Source organism: Artemia franciscana, chromosome 1 (assembly GCF_032884065.1).
Source record: "Artemia franciscana chromosome 1, ASM3288406v1, whole genome shotgun sequence".
NCBI classification, from domain to species: Eukaryota; Metazoa; Arthropoda; class Branchiopoda; order Anostraca; family Artemiidae; genus Artemia; species Artemia franciscana.
Window position 1 is genome coordinate 67,656,670 of NC_088863.1, and position 15,561 is coordinate 67,672,230.

Sequence of the window (15,561 nt, forward strand, 5' to 3'; positions counted from 1 at the left end):
GGGATATGAGTTTCTGAAACTCCTAATAAGTCCAGTTCCAACTGTCTGAATTTGTCAGTCAAAATGTCGATACGATAGTCATTTTTATCGTCGTAACATTCCAAGTTCCAATTTTCACGTTCTTTAAGTTATTGAAATTATTTTGGCAACCCATAGTAGATAAATTAGCTAGGAAGAGGTTTTTCAGCCCGAAAACGCCCGTAAAGCAGACCCAGGCCCAGAAGAATTATCCATTATTCAGAATCCCGTGCGAATGCTCTGTCGTTTATTTCCACATTATTGGGGGCACAGCAAAAGCCACATTTTGGCCTTCTCAAGTCTACACCGAAGCGCTCAAGCCGGCTTAGAACCGGACAGTAAGAAGTCTCTGGGACCCCCAGTATGAAAAGAGACTGTGTTTAATCCTTGGCCTATCTTGGTCACAACATGGTATTCAGCGCTTGGCGATGATCTTCTATTAACAAGAGTCGAAAGCCTGCAAAGACAATCCCAGGCCTTTTACTAGGGTCTTAATATATTCATGCCTACAAATATGATGCTACTACGGGGAGGCAACCTATAGTAGATAAATTAGCTAGGAAGAGGTTTTTCAGCCCGAAAACGCCCGTAAAACAGACCAGGCCCAGAAGAATTATCCATTATTCAGAATCCCGTGCGAATGCTCTGTAGTTTATTTCCACATTATTGGGGGCACAGGGTAAAATATAGTGGAGCTGTTATCTATGTTAGCTACAATTTTTCTACATCGGCTATTATGAAATAAAAAATTGTTTTCTTAACATGATTCCTTGTCATAATTCTAAACGTTTACCAGTGAGTTAGATGAACAAACTGTTGCGAATGGATCCAGAGCCTCAATAATCTCCTGGGAAGATGTTTTGAAGTACTAACCTCTTACTCTCGAAAGGTATTTGGGAATGTATTTTGAAGTACCTCTTCTTCTCTCCAAACAGTGGTGTAATTTCGTCAAAATCCTTGGGGGGGGGGGGCAATGTCGGAGCCAATTTTCCCAAATCAAGCGAAAATGACAGTGAAAACGGAAAAATGAATCATATATTACCATAAAGGCAAAGATATACTAAAGAAAACTGACCTGTTTCTCTAGATACTTCAATTATGTATGTTTATCTTAATTTTGACAAAAATTTTTGCAGAAACAAATTTCAGCTGGAGGCAAACTTGGGTCTGGAGGAAGCAGTTGGCCCCCCTCCCTCTCTGCCCCGTAGCGAATTACGCCCGACTCCAAAGGTCGTCCTTAACGGTTATATATTAAACACTCAAAAAGTGAAGTTTGTTGAATGCTAATGAAAAAAATGTGATGAAGATACTTGTTAGGAAAATTGTGAAATTACAAATTAGAATTATGTGCCCAGATCACAAAAGGGTCGTTAAGAATCGTGTTAAAAGGAGGTCTTGCTTCTGCCTTTACTGCTGCCCGCCAAATGCACTCTACTAAGTATGATGTCACTTCGCGGAACCCCACATTCTCATTCACTTTTTATGGCACTTGGTATTTACCAAGTGACATATAGCGATCGCAAATTGTGTCGGTCAGTCTGTCCCGGTTTTGCTGGTTTAGGCACTTCCAGATAAGCTAGGACGATGAAGTTTGGTAGGCGTATCAGGGACCAGACCATATTAAATTAGAAATATTCTTTTCCCCGATTCGATCATCTGGAGGGGGGGGGGGAGTGGAGGACGGTTAATTCGGAAAATTCGAAAACTGAGGTATTCTTAACTTGCGAACAGGTTATCAGATCTTAATGAAATTTGATATTTAAAAAGAATTCGTGTCTTAGAGCTCTTACTTTAAATCGCGACGGGATCTGGCGGCATTGGAGGGGATTTTGAGGGGAAAACCTAAAATCTTGGAAAACGCTTGGAGTGGAGGGATCGGGATGAAACCTGGTGGGAAAAATAAGCACAAATCCTAGATACGTGTTTGACATAACCGGAACGGATCTGCTCTCTTTGGGAGAGTTTGGGGGGGGGGGTTTAATTCTGAAAAACTAAAAAATGAGGTATTTTTACCTTAGGAGGGAGTGATTGGATCTTAATGAAATTCCATATTTAGAAGGACCTCGTAACTCAGATGTCTAATTTTAAATCCCGATCGGATCCACTGTCATTGGGGGGAGTCGAGGGGCGAACCGGAAATCTTGGCAAACGGTTAGAGTGGAGAGATCAGGATGAAACTTGGTGGGAAGAATAAGCACAAGTCCAAGATACGTAACTGACATAACTGGACCTGAGCCGCACTCTTTGGGGGAGTTGGCGGGGGGGGGGGGGGTAATTCTGAAAAATCTTGTATTTTACGAACAGGTGATAAGATCTTAATGAAATTTGATATTTAGAAGGATCTTGTGCTTCAGCACTCTTATTGTAAATACCGACCAGATCCGGTGACAGTGAGGGGAGTTGGAGGGTTAAACCGGAAATCTTGGAAAACGTGAAAATTGAGGTATCTTTATCTTATGAATGGGTGATCGGATTTTAATAAAACTGGATATATAGAAATATATTATGTCTCGGATGCTCAATTTTCAATTCGAATCGGATCCGGGGACATAAGAGGTTGGAGGGGGAAAACAGAAATCTTGGAAAACGCTTAGAGTGGAGAGATCGGGATGAAACTTGATGGAAAGAATAAGCACAAGATGTAGATACCTGATTGATATAATTGGAACGGACCCGCTCTCTTTGGGGGAGTTGGGGGGGGGTTCCAGTGCTTTGGCGAGTTCGGTGCTTCTGGACGTGCTAGGAGGATGAAAATTGGTAGGCGTGTCAGGGACCTGAACAAATTGACCCTATACCAGTTGTTTTCCGGATTCGACCATCTGGGGGCTGGAGGGAGAGGAAAAAATGAAAAAAATGAGGTATTTTTAACTTACGCATATGTGATCGCATCTTAATGAAATTTGATATTTAGAAGGACCTTATATCTCAGAGCTCTTATCCTAAATCTCGACCGTATCCGATAATATTGGGGGAGTTCTAAGGGGAAACGGGAAATCTTGGAAAACACTTAGAGTGGAGAGATTGGGATGAAACTTGGTTGGAAGAATAAGCAAAAGTCCTAGATACGTGATTGACATAACCGAACTGAATCCGCTCTCTTTGGGGGAGTTGGTGGGGGGGTTGATTCGGAAAAATTGAGGCATTTTTAACTTAAGAATGGGTGACTGCATCTTAATGATATTTGAAATTTAGAAGGAACTCATGTCTCAGAGCTCTTATTTTAAATCCCGAACAGATCTGGTGACAGTAGGGTGGAGTTGGAGGGGGAAATCGGAAATCTTGAAAACGATTAGAGTGGAGAGATCGGGATAAAACTTGGTGGGTAGAATAAGCAAAGGTCGCAGATATGTGATTGACGTAACCGGACTGGATCCGCTGTCTTTGGGGGAGTTAGGGGGGTCCATTACTTTGACGAGTTTGGTGCTTCTGGACGTCCTAGGACGATGAAAATTGGTAGGCGTGTCAGGGGCCTGCACAAATTGACTTTATAAAGTCGTTTTCCGCGATTCGACCGTCTGGGGGGGGGGCTGAAGGGAGAGAAAAAATTAGAAAAAATGCGGTATTTTTAACTTACGAGTGGGATCTTAATGAATTTTGATATTTAGAAGGACCTGGTGTCTTAGAGCTCTTATTTTAAATCCCGACCGGCATTAAGCCTCTGATTATCCTTTTAAATCTATCTACTGATTCTTAGAATCTTGCTAGAGCTCATACCATGTGAGCTCTTGGCTCTTCCGGCCTCGTCACAAGTGCCATATGAGCTCTTAGCTGTTGCTGTAGATGCACTGGTTTCTGGGTCGACAAAATTATTTTTTTGGTTTAGTTTCAAATGAGCGAAACCTGGTTGTTCTAGCTCAGTTTTGTTGTCGCGCTTCCAATAATCTGAGACGATTCTTCACCCTGGCTCTGTGTGAAGCTTAATTTGTTGGATTGAAGTTTCTGCTGCTCGGTTGCGGACCTCCACTAATAATCTTTCACCGGTTTTCCTGAACACTCCACCAAACACCCACTGTTATGGTAAGATTCTTCCTGCATTATTATTGTGTTGCGGAGCAACACTACTGCTTTCGTAGTTTTTTTTTTTTCACCGTGATCAGCGACCTGTAGCTCCGAAGTGATAAGAGTTAAAAATTTGAGATTTTTCAGAGGGAAAGGAAACGTGAAACAGAGTAAAAAAGTTCCAGAGAAGTTCCTAAAATTTCTAACAGTTTTCCGTAAAAAAAAAATAAAACCGTTTTTTTCTTAGAAACTCTGCGTTCGATGTTTGGCGTCAAGTTAAGACGACCCTAGCTTCGGAAATAAACTTGTTAGAAATACAGTTATGCTGAACTCATGTAGAACTTTCATTTGTCTCTTCGAGAACCGGAGCACAAAATTCCGTAGCTCTTACAGATTTCCCGGAAATAATTCCGGAAAAGTCCATCTCGTTCCGATTTTTTTTTGGAATTTTCTCAAATTTTCGATTTTGATGTTTCTTATATTTTTATCGAATAGTGCTATGAAAAGTATGCAAGAAGAAGTGAAGTGTTCTATATACCAAGTTGCTTCGTTCTCTAAGAAATAATTTCCGAAGTTTCGACGTTCTAGAGGTAACTTCTGTTCTGGACCAGCTAGAATTTTTTTTTCCAACGCGGTTCGACAGGTCTCGATCTCCTAACAACTGGAGCTTACAATAGTTTCTCCGAAATAAAATTCCTTCTTTGGGTTTTTCTATTTGGAAGTTTTCTCATGCCCTCGGGGCAATTTAAATTTTTTGGTGAATTTGGTTTGTTTTATATTTTCCTAGCTTAGACCATCAAAAGTTAAGCAGAAAACTATAAGACGTTATTTCCGTATCTCTTTCAGATTTCCCGGAAATAATTCCCGAAATGTGCGTCTCGAAACATAATACTTCGAATTGGCGTCAAGTTAAGACGGCCCTAGTTTCGGAAGTAAACGTTTTAGAGATAAAATAATTATGAACTCATATAGAACTTTTATTGGTGTTTTCGAGAACTGAAGCATGAAATTCCGTAGCTCTTACAGATTTCCCGGAAATAATTCCGGAAAAGTCAATCTCGTTCCGATTTTTTGAAATTTTCTTAAATTTTCGATTTTGATGTTTATTTCTCGAAATAAAACCATATCAAAGATGCTTCAAGATAACAATCGAAGCCGCATTAGAAAAATGTCCTCTGAAGGACATAATGGAGACTGTTGCTTCGCAACTGTGTCCCGTAGGGCACAGTTGCATGTGTTGCTCCGCAACTGTGCCCTAAGGAACAGGGCACAGTTGCTGCAACACTTCCCGTTACACAGGCAACGGAGGTCTAGTTCCTTTTTGTAAACAAGGATTCGTCTATTCCACTGTATGACTCATTCCTCCAACTTTCGCACAGTTTTTCTGTTGTACAGAAAGCACGCACATTTCACGGAGGTAGTTATTCCAGTCGGCAACCATTTCTTTAGAGATGCCTAGCTCTTGTTCACACAAGGTCACAGACGACAATTCATTAACCCAGAAATAAATGAAACAAACTACAGTAATAAATGTTAAACTAACCGGTTATTATCCTATCTGATCTGTGCGGTCCAGTTGATCGAGAGTGTAAAAATTCTTTTTTGTTTATTATATAACCGATTAGTACATGCCGCTGACTCCAAAGGCCACTAACCTTTTACAATTTTTGTGAAAAATAAGTGACACCTTGTAAAATACATCTCGACTACTGCCCAACCGACCCGAAAGAAAACATTTTGAGCTTCATACCTTTGTTCAATCCCTATTTAGTCTATACGGTTTCAAAATTTTAAAAATCCATGCCTAAACAATGAAGATGTGTGCTACATTTCTATAATTCAGGTTATCATGTTTTTTTTTTCATTGGTATTTACTATCTAGCCAAGTGGTTAGCAAGCCAGACTCAGTATCTTTTTGTCTATTAGAACATACATCAGAAATGTATATATAATGTGTCATATTCTTTTCTTTCTTTTTTTTTTACCTATGTCAAAGATTGAAAAATTGAATTTCGGATTTTGAAAACTGATTTTCTTTTCATTGAATCTCTTGTATTTTCTATGGGGGCTGGCATTTCCCCCACGAAACGTTCCCCCCGAATAATTCCCCCGCGGAACGTTCCCCGCCATGGGCAATTACTCCTATATGCAAAATTAAGCAGTTACAGAGAAAGTACGAAAAACGTACCTCAAAAACCGAATGAGATGTTCTAAAGGAAAACAAAAGAACCATATATCAAAAAAGGTTCTGGGATAGGGGGTAGTTGGTCTCCATTCACTTTTGACTTGAAATAAAAGGACCGGAATTGTCGATTTCCGATCGAAGTTCCGACGACCGTAAGGGGGGCTGGGGATAAGGAGGGGACAACCCCCCCTCCTATGTGGAATAAATTCCGCTCTTTTTGACGTTTAATGTTGCTCTTTACTTTCATAATAACGGTGTAGACCAGAAATATTCGCGGAAATCAAGAGGGATTATATATCAATTCCTGCCTCCACCCCTTTTTTTAGGACTAGCCTAATTCAATATTTATCTGAAGGCTCAATGAGAGGTACGATGTTTTGACATTAAAGTGCACCCTTTGAGGCATCTGCCTCCCTTCCTAACTACAAACGGTTGGAAACCCTACTGTTGAGGTTTCAAGCTTCCATCTACAAAATTATGAATTTTGGACTTTTTGCCAAAGAGAAACCATGTTTTTTTTTTTTTTTTTTTTTTTTTTTTTTTTTTTTTTTTTTTTTTTTTTTTTTTTTTTTTTTTAGGGATGATTGTATTGAACCAGGAATTATACATAATTGGGAGAGGGCTCATTTGAATAAAACTTATAAGTTTTAGTACCCCTTTTTAAATGACCCTTTCTCAAGGAAACTTAAAGATTTTTTAATTTTTCCAATTTTAGTTTTATTTCTTCTTACTTTCCGCGTTGTCTGTTTTTATCTGTTTATTTTTATTTAGTTTGCTTCGTTCGCATTTTGGCTCAGAAAATACGATGAGCTGTTAGATTCTACTCATTTTATTCCTCCAATTTTGTTACTGAAAAAGGGTTTTTAAATTTCATTAAAAAGGAAGACATCTGGTCCTTTGTTACCCCTTAGGACATGTGATCAACATTTCGAGGCACTCATCTTGTACTTCCTCCGTAACTGCTCAATTTGTATGTGGGATAATTTTCCATAGGGAGAACCCCTCCTAGTATGCATATGTGTCCAAAATATATATTTTTGCCAGCATTTTGCTATGTGCTATTTTTGTTTCAACCCGGTTACCCGTAAACTGATCCAACACTGAAATCAAGAAACAGAAAACACATGGAAAATGTAGATTTTTGGCTATATATTTGTAGACTAGGGAGGGAGAGGGGTGAAGCAGAGGCGCCATTTGGGGGGAGGGGTCAGGGGTGAGCAAATGCCCACCCCAGATTTTCCAGGGGGCCCAAGCTTCCACCACAAAGGGCCCTTTTCCGGCCATAATTATCCATTATGTCCAACATAATCCATTCTGTTCAAATGATTTGAACTAACTGTACGCCTATTAGCCAAAGAGCGTAATTACCTGACGACCCTTGGGGTAATTAAGCTATTTGCTATTAATCATTGTAAACTCTGAAAGTAGGTTAGATTCATAATAAAAGTCTCAAGTTCTGTCAAATGCCCCATGCCCACCCCAAGATTTGGCCCAAATAGCGCCTCTGGGGTGAAGTATAATAGAATCGCATTCAAATTTGTTAACTACAATTTTTCTGCATATTATGAAGTAAGAATTGTTTTCTTAACACGCTTCCTTCTCAATAGTCCTAATACTAGGCTTATTAAGACAACATTCATTTTCAAAAGGCTAGTACAAGCTCTAGTAGAGCCGAATTTGCTTCATATGTCCATAAAAGAAAGTAAAACAGAGAAACAACCAATGCAATAAGACAAAAGTTAAAGAAATTTTAATCAAACATAAAAATTTTCAATGAAAATTTAACACTTATTAGTGGAATATAACATTTAAAAAATCCATGTCCAAGAACTAGAATGACCTTTACGCGATTAATGGCTGAAAAATAGAGAGGGGTGGGATAAAATGATAATGCTTCGTTATAAATAACTATCAAATTCTTAAAGAAAAAGTAACCGTATCCCAAGTCGAATACTGTAGAAATAAAACACCATTCAAATTAAAATGTCAAATTAACTGTCAAATTGAAATATTTACAATTAAAGAAAGCATTGTGCAAATGATTAGACGAAAAAAGAAATAGAACTCAAACAAACATCACAAATGGGCAAAAAAACGTGGCGATAGATAAAAAAGTGGGCATAGTTATTATGACCATACAACATTAACTAAAATAAGGGACAGATGAGTTAATTTTGGTTCAGGACACATCAGGAATTATTAAGGTGCTCTAGAATAAAGAAGATAAAACTTTTTTGCAACCTCTCTGTAACGGCATGGATTGGAGGATAAATTGGGATTGCTAGGAAGGCTGAACGGTGGAGTTGGTGTCTAATGAGGTCTTGAAAATCGGGAAAAGGTCCTAAGATATGACTGCATCGGATTTGCTCTCAAAAATGTGTTTTTATCAAATGCTAATTTTTGCGCTTTCCTTTAGGCCTATATTTTTTTTTGTATTTTTGAGACCACTCAATTAATTTAAAAGTTTCAATTATTGTCCCTTTCCCCAAAAATGTTTATCCCTCCAGCCTCCAACTATTTTCTACCGTTTCACCATTTTAGTCTGCCGATACTACCTTGAAACGTTGACTTTAACTATGTTTTAATACTTACGTGCTATACCAACCATAATGTTGCTCTTTCTCTCTCTCTCTCTCTCTCTCTCTCTCTCTCTCTCTCTCTCTCTCTCTCTCTCTCTCTCTCTCTCTCTCTCTCTCAAGAAGCCCAACCTTCCCCCACCCTAATGTGCAAATATATAGCCCAAATTAAACAAGTCTAATGCATTCTGTCACTCGTCATTTGTACCGGTTATCTTAAATCTTACATTAAACAAACTTCTCGAGTATGTTCTGGATTGTACATGAGTATCTTCCTTACTAAAGTATTATATTTTCATCATATTTTGGTATATTTCATTATAATTAACCTGAATTCACTTCTTGAGTGTGGTGATACGTATATTACGGTGATACGTATGTGGTGATACGTGATATATATACGTAAATACCTTTGTTTTCTACATCCGTTTTATTTTCTCTATAATTCGTTGATATTTAGTTTTTTTCATTTTGTATGTCTTTCTGAATTGACCTCATGCACCTTCCGGTGAATACATATTTTGTCTATATTCTCTCGTATTTTCTATAAGACTTTCAATAATGGACCTTTTTTGAAACCTCACGTACAACAGAAGGTCGCGTCTCCCAGAGGAAATTGTTTGTGAAGGAAGTGAAAAATAAAAGTGGACATAATTTCCATGATTAATGACAGGCTGAGAGCAGATACTATTTATTCACAAGGGATTAAGCAGAATAGATAAATGATACGAATACATCGAGCTACGGTCCTGTGTAGGCCTATAAAGGGGAAGGTGTTTATGTCATGAAACCATGGCTCTGAAGTCTTTTATAAGTTATATCCGACTTCAAACATTTTTCAATTTACTAACTCTAACTCCGACTCTATTAAGCAAAAATCTAAGGAAACTCTGCCTCCATGACTCGAACTGGTACTTGTTAATAATACGGAACGCATCCAAGAAGTGAAGTTAGGTTGATCCTAATGAAATTAAATAATAAAACAAAGTTTTCATCTGAAAGTAAGGAGCAAAATTAAAATGAACAGAAATTATTACGTATATGAGGGGGTTCGCCCCCTAGTCAATACACGCTTTTTACGCTAAATTTCGAATTTGGTTTGACCCCTGAATCACAAAGGGGGCTTAGTTAGAATAAGTAGTTCTTTTGAAAATGCAAAAAAAGCTTTAGCGTAAAGAGCGAGGTATTAAATAGGGGGTGAACCCGCTCATATACGTAATAATTTCTGTTCGTTTCAAGTTTTAATGTTGCTCCTTACTTTTAGTAGAAAGAACTTGGTTTTTTTGTTAATTTAGTTTCTGATCGTTTTTAAATAATGCTGAGAAATCCAATGCACCCTTCATAGAAAATTCCCTTCCCCCATTAAAACTTCATCCATGGAAAGATCTTCCCGCGTAACCCCCTCCCCCGAACCCCTTCCACCAAAACAATTCCCCTTGAAAACGTTTGTGTACTTCCCAATAACCAATACTATGGACAAAGTTCATAACTTGCAGCCCTTACCCAGGGACCTGTGGGGGATTAAGACACCCTCAAAAATATAGTTAGTAGATTTTTCGATTATGTTGATCAAAATGGCTATCTATAATTTTGACCGGGTAACTTACGGGGAAGACGAGTTTGGGAGGGAGCCTACTTGCCCTCCAATTTTTTGGTCACTTAAAAAGGCCACTAGAACTTTTAATTCCTTTTCGAATGAGCCATCTCGCGATATTCTAGATCCGATGTGTCGATACGATCACCCCTGGGAACAAAACAAATCAAACACTCACCCGTGATCTTTCTCCTAGCATAAAATACAAAATTCCACTTTTTCCAGATACGACTTGAACCTCTACAATAGGGTTCTCTGATACGCTGAAACTGATTATGTGATTTTTATTAAGATTCTATGACCTTTAGGGGGCGTTTCCGCCTTTTTTCAAAAATCAGGCAAATCTTCCCAGCCTCGTAACTTTTAATGGGTAAATTTGAACTTGATGAAACTTTTATATTTGAAATCAGCAAAAAAATTCGATTCTTTAATGTATCTATTAGTACCAAAATTCCGCCTTTTAGAGTTTCGGTTACTATTGAGCTGGGTCGCTCCTTACTTACAGTTCGTTACCACGAACTGTTTGATATAACATTTATAGATGATAATACAATTTGGGCTGAATATTTGATTATTAGGGTGAGTGTTTGGGTAAAGTATTTGAACTGCACACTTAACCTAACCCCCACCCACCCTAATGTGCAGATATATAGCCCAAATTATATAAATCTAACGTATTATGTGTCAAGTCCCATGCATTGTATCATCCGTCACTTGTTTTTGCAGCTATGAAACCAGTTTTCTGAGAAAAACCTAATCGTAATTCTTGAGTGTGTTCCGTATTATTGACAATTGGCCCCCGACTCTATAGCCCTGTTTTCAAGCTTCATTTAACTAGATTTTATAAATTATAACCTGTTTGACTCTAACTACGATTCTAGACACTTTCAAAATACAGACTCTATTCAGTAAAAATTTACTAAAACTTCAATTCCCGGACTCGACTCTGACTCAACAATCTAGCAAAAACACTAAATTCCACCTTTTTGCAGATAGGTCTTGAAACCTCTAAAGCAGGATTCTCTGAGATGCTGAATCTGACCGTGTGATTTTTATTAAGATTCTATGAATTTTAGGGGGTTGGTTCCCCGTTTTTTCGAAAATAAGGCAAATCTTTCCAGGCTCGTATTTTTTCATGGGTAAAACTAAAATTGATGGAACTTATATATTTGAAATCAGCATAAAAATTGAATTCTTTTGATGTATCTATTGAATCGATAACTACGATTCTAGACACTTTAAAAATACCGACTCCAACTTTAATAAAACTTCGAATCTCGGACTCGACTCTAACTCCACCATCTTGATTTAAAAACTAAATTGGAAATATAGAGGAAAAGGATGATAAGATCACTGAGCAAAAACTCTTAGACCCTAATCGATACAACAACAAAAATAAATAAAAAATGAGAAGCCAGATATTGTTGAACAAAATTTGCTAGAAACCCCGAACTACGACCTTTAGTAACTGGAAGCTTTAAAACGTGTTTTGAGCTAACTATGGTGAGACAAAATTCCATTTGAAACTGATCACGGAATAGTAACTATTATTTCGGTCAATCGTAATAATAAATATATAATGCGAAAATTAACCTATGGGAATTTTGGGAAACAGCCTGAAGCACTCGAAAATGATGCCTGATCGAAAGAAGGCACCATTGGTATCAGCGTGATCAAAAACACTAAATAGAATTACAGGCATAAGGATATGTGACCTTCTTTGTTGCTGTGAAGAGTCCTTCAATAAAGAATCCTTTGAAGATGAGTGATCTTGTTTAATGTATGCATTTAGATAGTGGTTGTATTGTTATTAAATGTCTTATTATATTAATCAACTCTTCCATTGTATACTCTAATAATTAAAATATTTCCTACTATTTAATTATTTCTCGGTTATTTTATCAGAATGGTAGTAGAGCCTCAGGTCAGGTTAAGCTACAAGTCCTTTTATTTTATACAGATTTTTTGCCTATTTTACGGTCATACTTGTAAGTTACTAATATTGAAGGACATTTCCCCTTACTCTTTCATCTGTTAATCCCAGCATTGCGTTTAAAGTTTCTGTTAAATGGACATATATAAGTGTAATAATCTGAACCTTTAATCTTTCATTAGTGTCAAAACTGCAAAATAATTCCCAAAAAGATACCTTGCTGATTCCACCCACCCCACTGGTTTTGGTACATTGACTTGCCAGGATTCTCTATCTTTGCCACAATCTTATAGTGTAAATGGTTCGTAGATATTCACAGTTAAGGGTTAAATTGACGCTAAGGGATTAAGGGACCAGGCCTGTCATCCCAAAAATTATCGATGAAGGCCTTAGTACCCTCTCCCACCCCCGGGGTTTATGTTTGTCTTTCTCTGAAAAATTTATTTTTCGTTGCGTTATTCAAAAACCTTTTCAGGTAAGTGTTAAGTTAACGCTAAGGGACCAAGCCTCTCATTCCAAAAATTATTGGCAAAGGCCTTAGTACCCCCTCCCGTAAAAGGGTTTCTTGTATGTCCTTCTCTGAAAAACTTTTTTCGCTCCGTTCTTTAAAAAAAACTGTGAAGGCTAAGTAGTTAATTTTATTTGTGAGATTTGATCTGAAAACATTTGTTTATTTGATTATTTTTCAAATAATAATTTTGGTCTCTCTTGCGCCCGGGGCAAAATGTTAATTAGCCACTCTTCGTCCTGTCTCATACACAATTTTTGAGCCAAAACCTTAACAAAATTTTCATCTATTAATCAAATTATTTTCAATTCATTGGTTAATTAATAATTTATTGTTTAATTATTTTTTATTTATTATTGTTAGTTGTTTAAATTTAATTATTTTAGTTATTACTATTTATTTATAGTTTTTTAATCAATCAATTAAAAATTTATTAGTAATTTTCATTTAGTAGCTGTGCCCACAATTTTATTTTGATAAAAATAAAATATAAAAAATTACAAAACGATTATAACCGTTTAATCGGTATCGTTTATGTGCTGATGATGATCATCGATGTATGTGGTTTAAATATCCAGAATTTTTGTATTTGTTTTTCACTATAATCATTAGATTATCTTTTTGAAATTTTGCACCCCTAAAACTTCTGCGCCCAGGGCAATTGCCCCTTCTGTCGCTTGCCAAAGACAGCCTGTGCTCATTAATCAGTATACCAAAGAATTTGTATTCTTATCTTTTAACTTATAGGTATTGGACCACACACAGAAAAAGACGAAAAGAAATATCACAAGTATTACCAATGGGTTTGTTTCGTATTATTCTTCCAAGCCTTAATGTTTTATGTGCCTCGTTACCTGTGGAAAACATGGGAATCCGGAAAGATGAAAATGTTGGTTCTAAATCTCAACTGTCCGATTGTAGCTGAGGATACGAAAAAATCTCGAAAACGGCTTCTTGTCGACTACTTTGTCTCCAATCTTCGAAGTCATAACTTCTATGCTGTTCGCTTTTTCATCTGTGAACTTTTGAATTTTGTCAATGTAATACTTCAAATCTATTTTGTTGACTATTTCCTGGGATACGAGTTTACAAGGTATTTCTGATTTTTAATCGATTTACATAATGTGCTGATTTTGTTATTTCCTTCGACTGAGAACGTAATTTTTTAATGAAAATTCAGAGCAGGGATTTTTTTTTTGGTTTTTGTCGCTTTTTAAAATTCAATTTTGAGATTAATAAGAAGAAAGAAATATTTTATTATTAAGGTTGATTTATTACCTGTGAAAGGAAACGTAGACTATATATATAATAGAGTTTATATAGTATACTAGCTGTTGGGGTGGCGCTTCGCGCCACCCCAACACCTAGTTGGTGGGGCGCTTCGCGCCCCCCCCAAGCCCCCCCGCGTGCGTAAGTCGTTACGCGCCATATTAGTTACGCGCCATTGTAGTTGTGTCCCTGTGTCCCACCTGTGAATATAGATAGATTTATATATGTGTTTCAAACTACGTAAAAATTGCGAATATACAACATTCTTGGCTTTCCCATTGTCTGTGCATATACAAAGCCGTATGTACTAATAATGACGTCATATGCAAACGCTCTTTTTACAAACAAACAAACATGCATACACACAACTCGTTTTTATATAGATAGATAGATAGATAGATACAATACAAATTAACTACGTAAAACTTGCGAATATACAACATTCTTCGCTGTCCAATTGTCGCTGCATATAAATAGATTGTCAGGTTTACCGACCCTCGAACATGCAACGTACAATTGTCCATGGGAAAAACAATCAGTATTAAGATCTATACCACATTTTTCTAATGATTGACCTTGAGCTTTGTTAATGGTGATTGCAAATGCTAATCGAATTGGGAATTGCAATCTTTTAAATTGAAAAGGCAGATCCGTTGGAATCATGGGAATGCGAGGAATAAGAACAGCCTCACCCTTAAAAGGCCCTGTCAGGATTGTGGCCTCTATTAGGTTTTCCATTGTTTTTTTTTTTACGGCAAGTCGCGTGCCATTGCAAAGCTTTGGTGGGTTGATATTTCTTAAAAGTATTATTGGTACGCCTATTTTTAGTTATAGCACGTGTGGTGGAAACCCTGAAGGATCTATGGAATTTAAAAATTCAGATGGATAATTAACCGCTTCATTTGGTTCCAAAACTGTGTCGACTGACTTGTAAAGGACTGCCTTTGGTCAAAACAATATTGTTGATTTCGTGGACGTCTATATTTTTGGGTGCGAGAATCGCTCTTTCACTTAGCCATTTATTATTTTTATAATTTTTTAGAATATTCGGAAATACTTTTTCAGTCAATTCATTTTTGGACGTCACTAAACTACAGAAATCAGCAGGTAGTTGTATACGTCCTGAAATTGAGTCTACTGGGAGCTTTCCGTTTCCAATTGCCAGCAATTGATCTGAAAATGTTTGACCAGAGTCATCGTTTTGCAATCGGACACGCATATTTGTAGTTAATTTTAATGTTTTTACGTGTGCCGATAAATTAGAATTTTTCAGGCAAGCATTCATTTCCTTGCTGTTCTTTTGATTCCTCGGCACGCTTTCTTTTCTGACTTTCTCTATCAGCAGCAAGTTTTTTGGCATAGACTCTTTGAGCATCTTCATCGGCTTTTGCCATTGTAAGTTCATCAGTCATTTTAAACTTAAACATTAATAGATTTCTACGTGAACATATATGTCTTAAATATCTTTAATGACGTCAC

The 15,561-nt window shown here is 37.1% G+C and overlaps 1 protein-coding gene across 1 annotated transcript in view; it reads left to right on the plus strand.

Moving 5' to 3' along the window:
• The window catches only part of LOC136033172 (innexin inx2-like), a 37,799-nt gene that overhangs the window by 5,282 nt on the left and 16,956 nt on the right, over window positions 1-15,561 (plus strand). Inside the window, exon 2 of the mRNA XM_065713866.1 lies at window positions 13,561-13,906. Coding sequence (XP_065569938.1) covers window positions 13,561-13,906 — 346 coding nt within the window. The remainder of the gene's footprint in view (window positions 1-13,560; window positions 13,907-15,561) is intronic.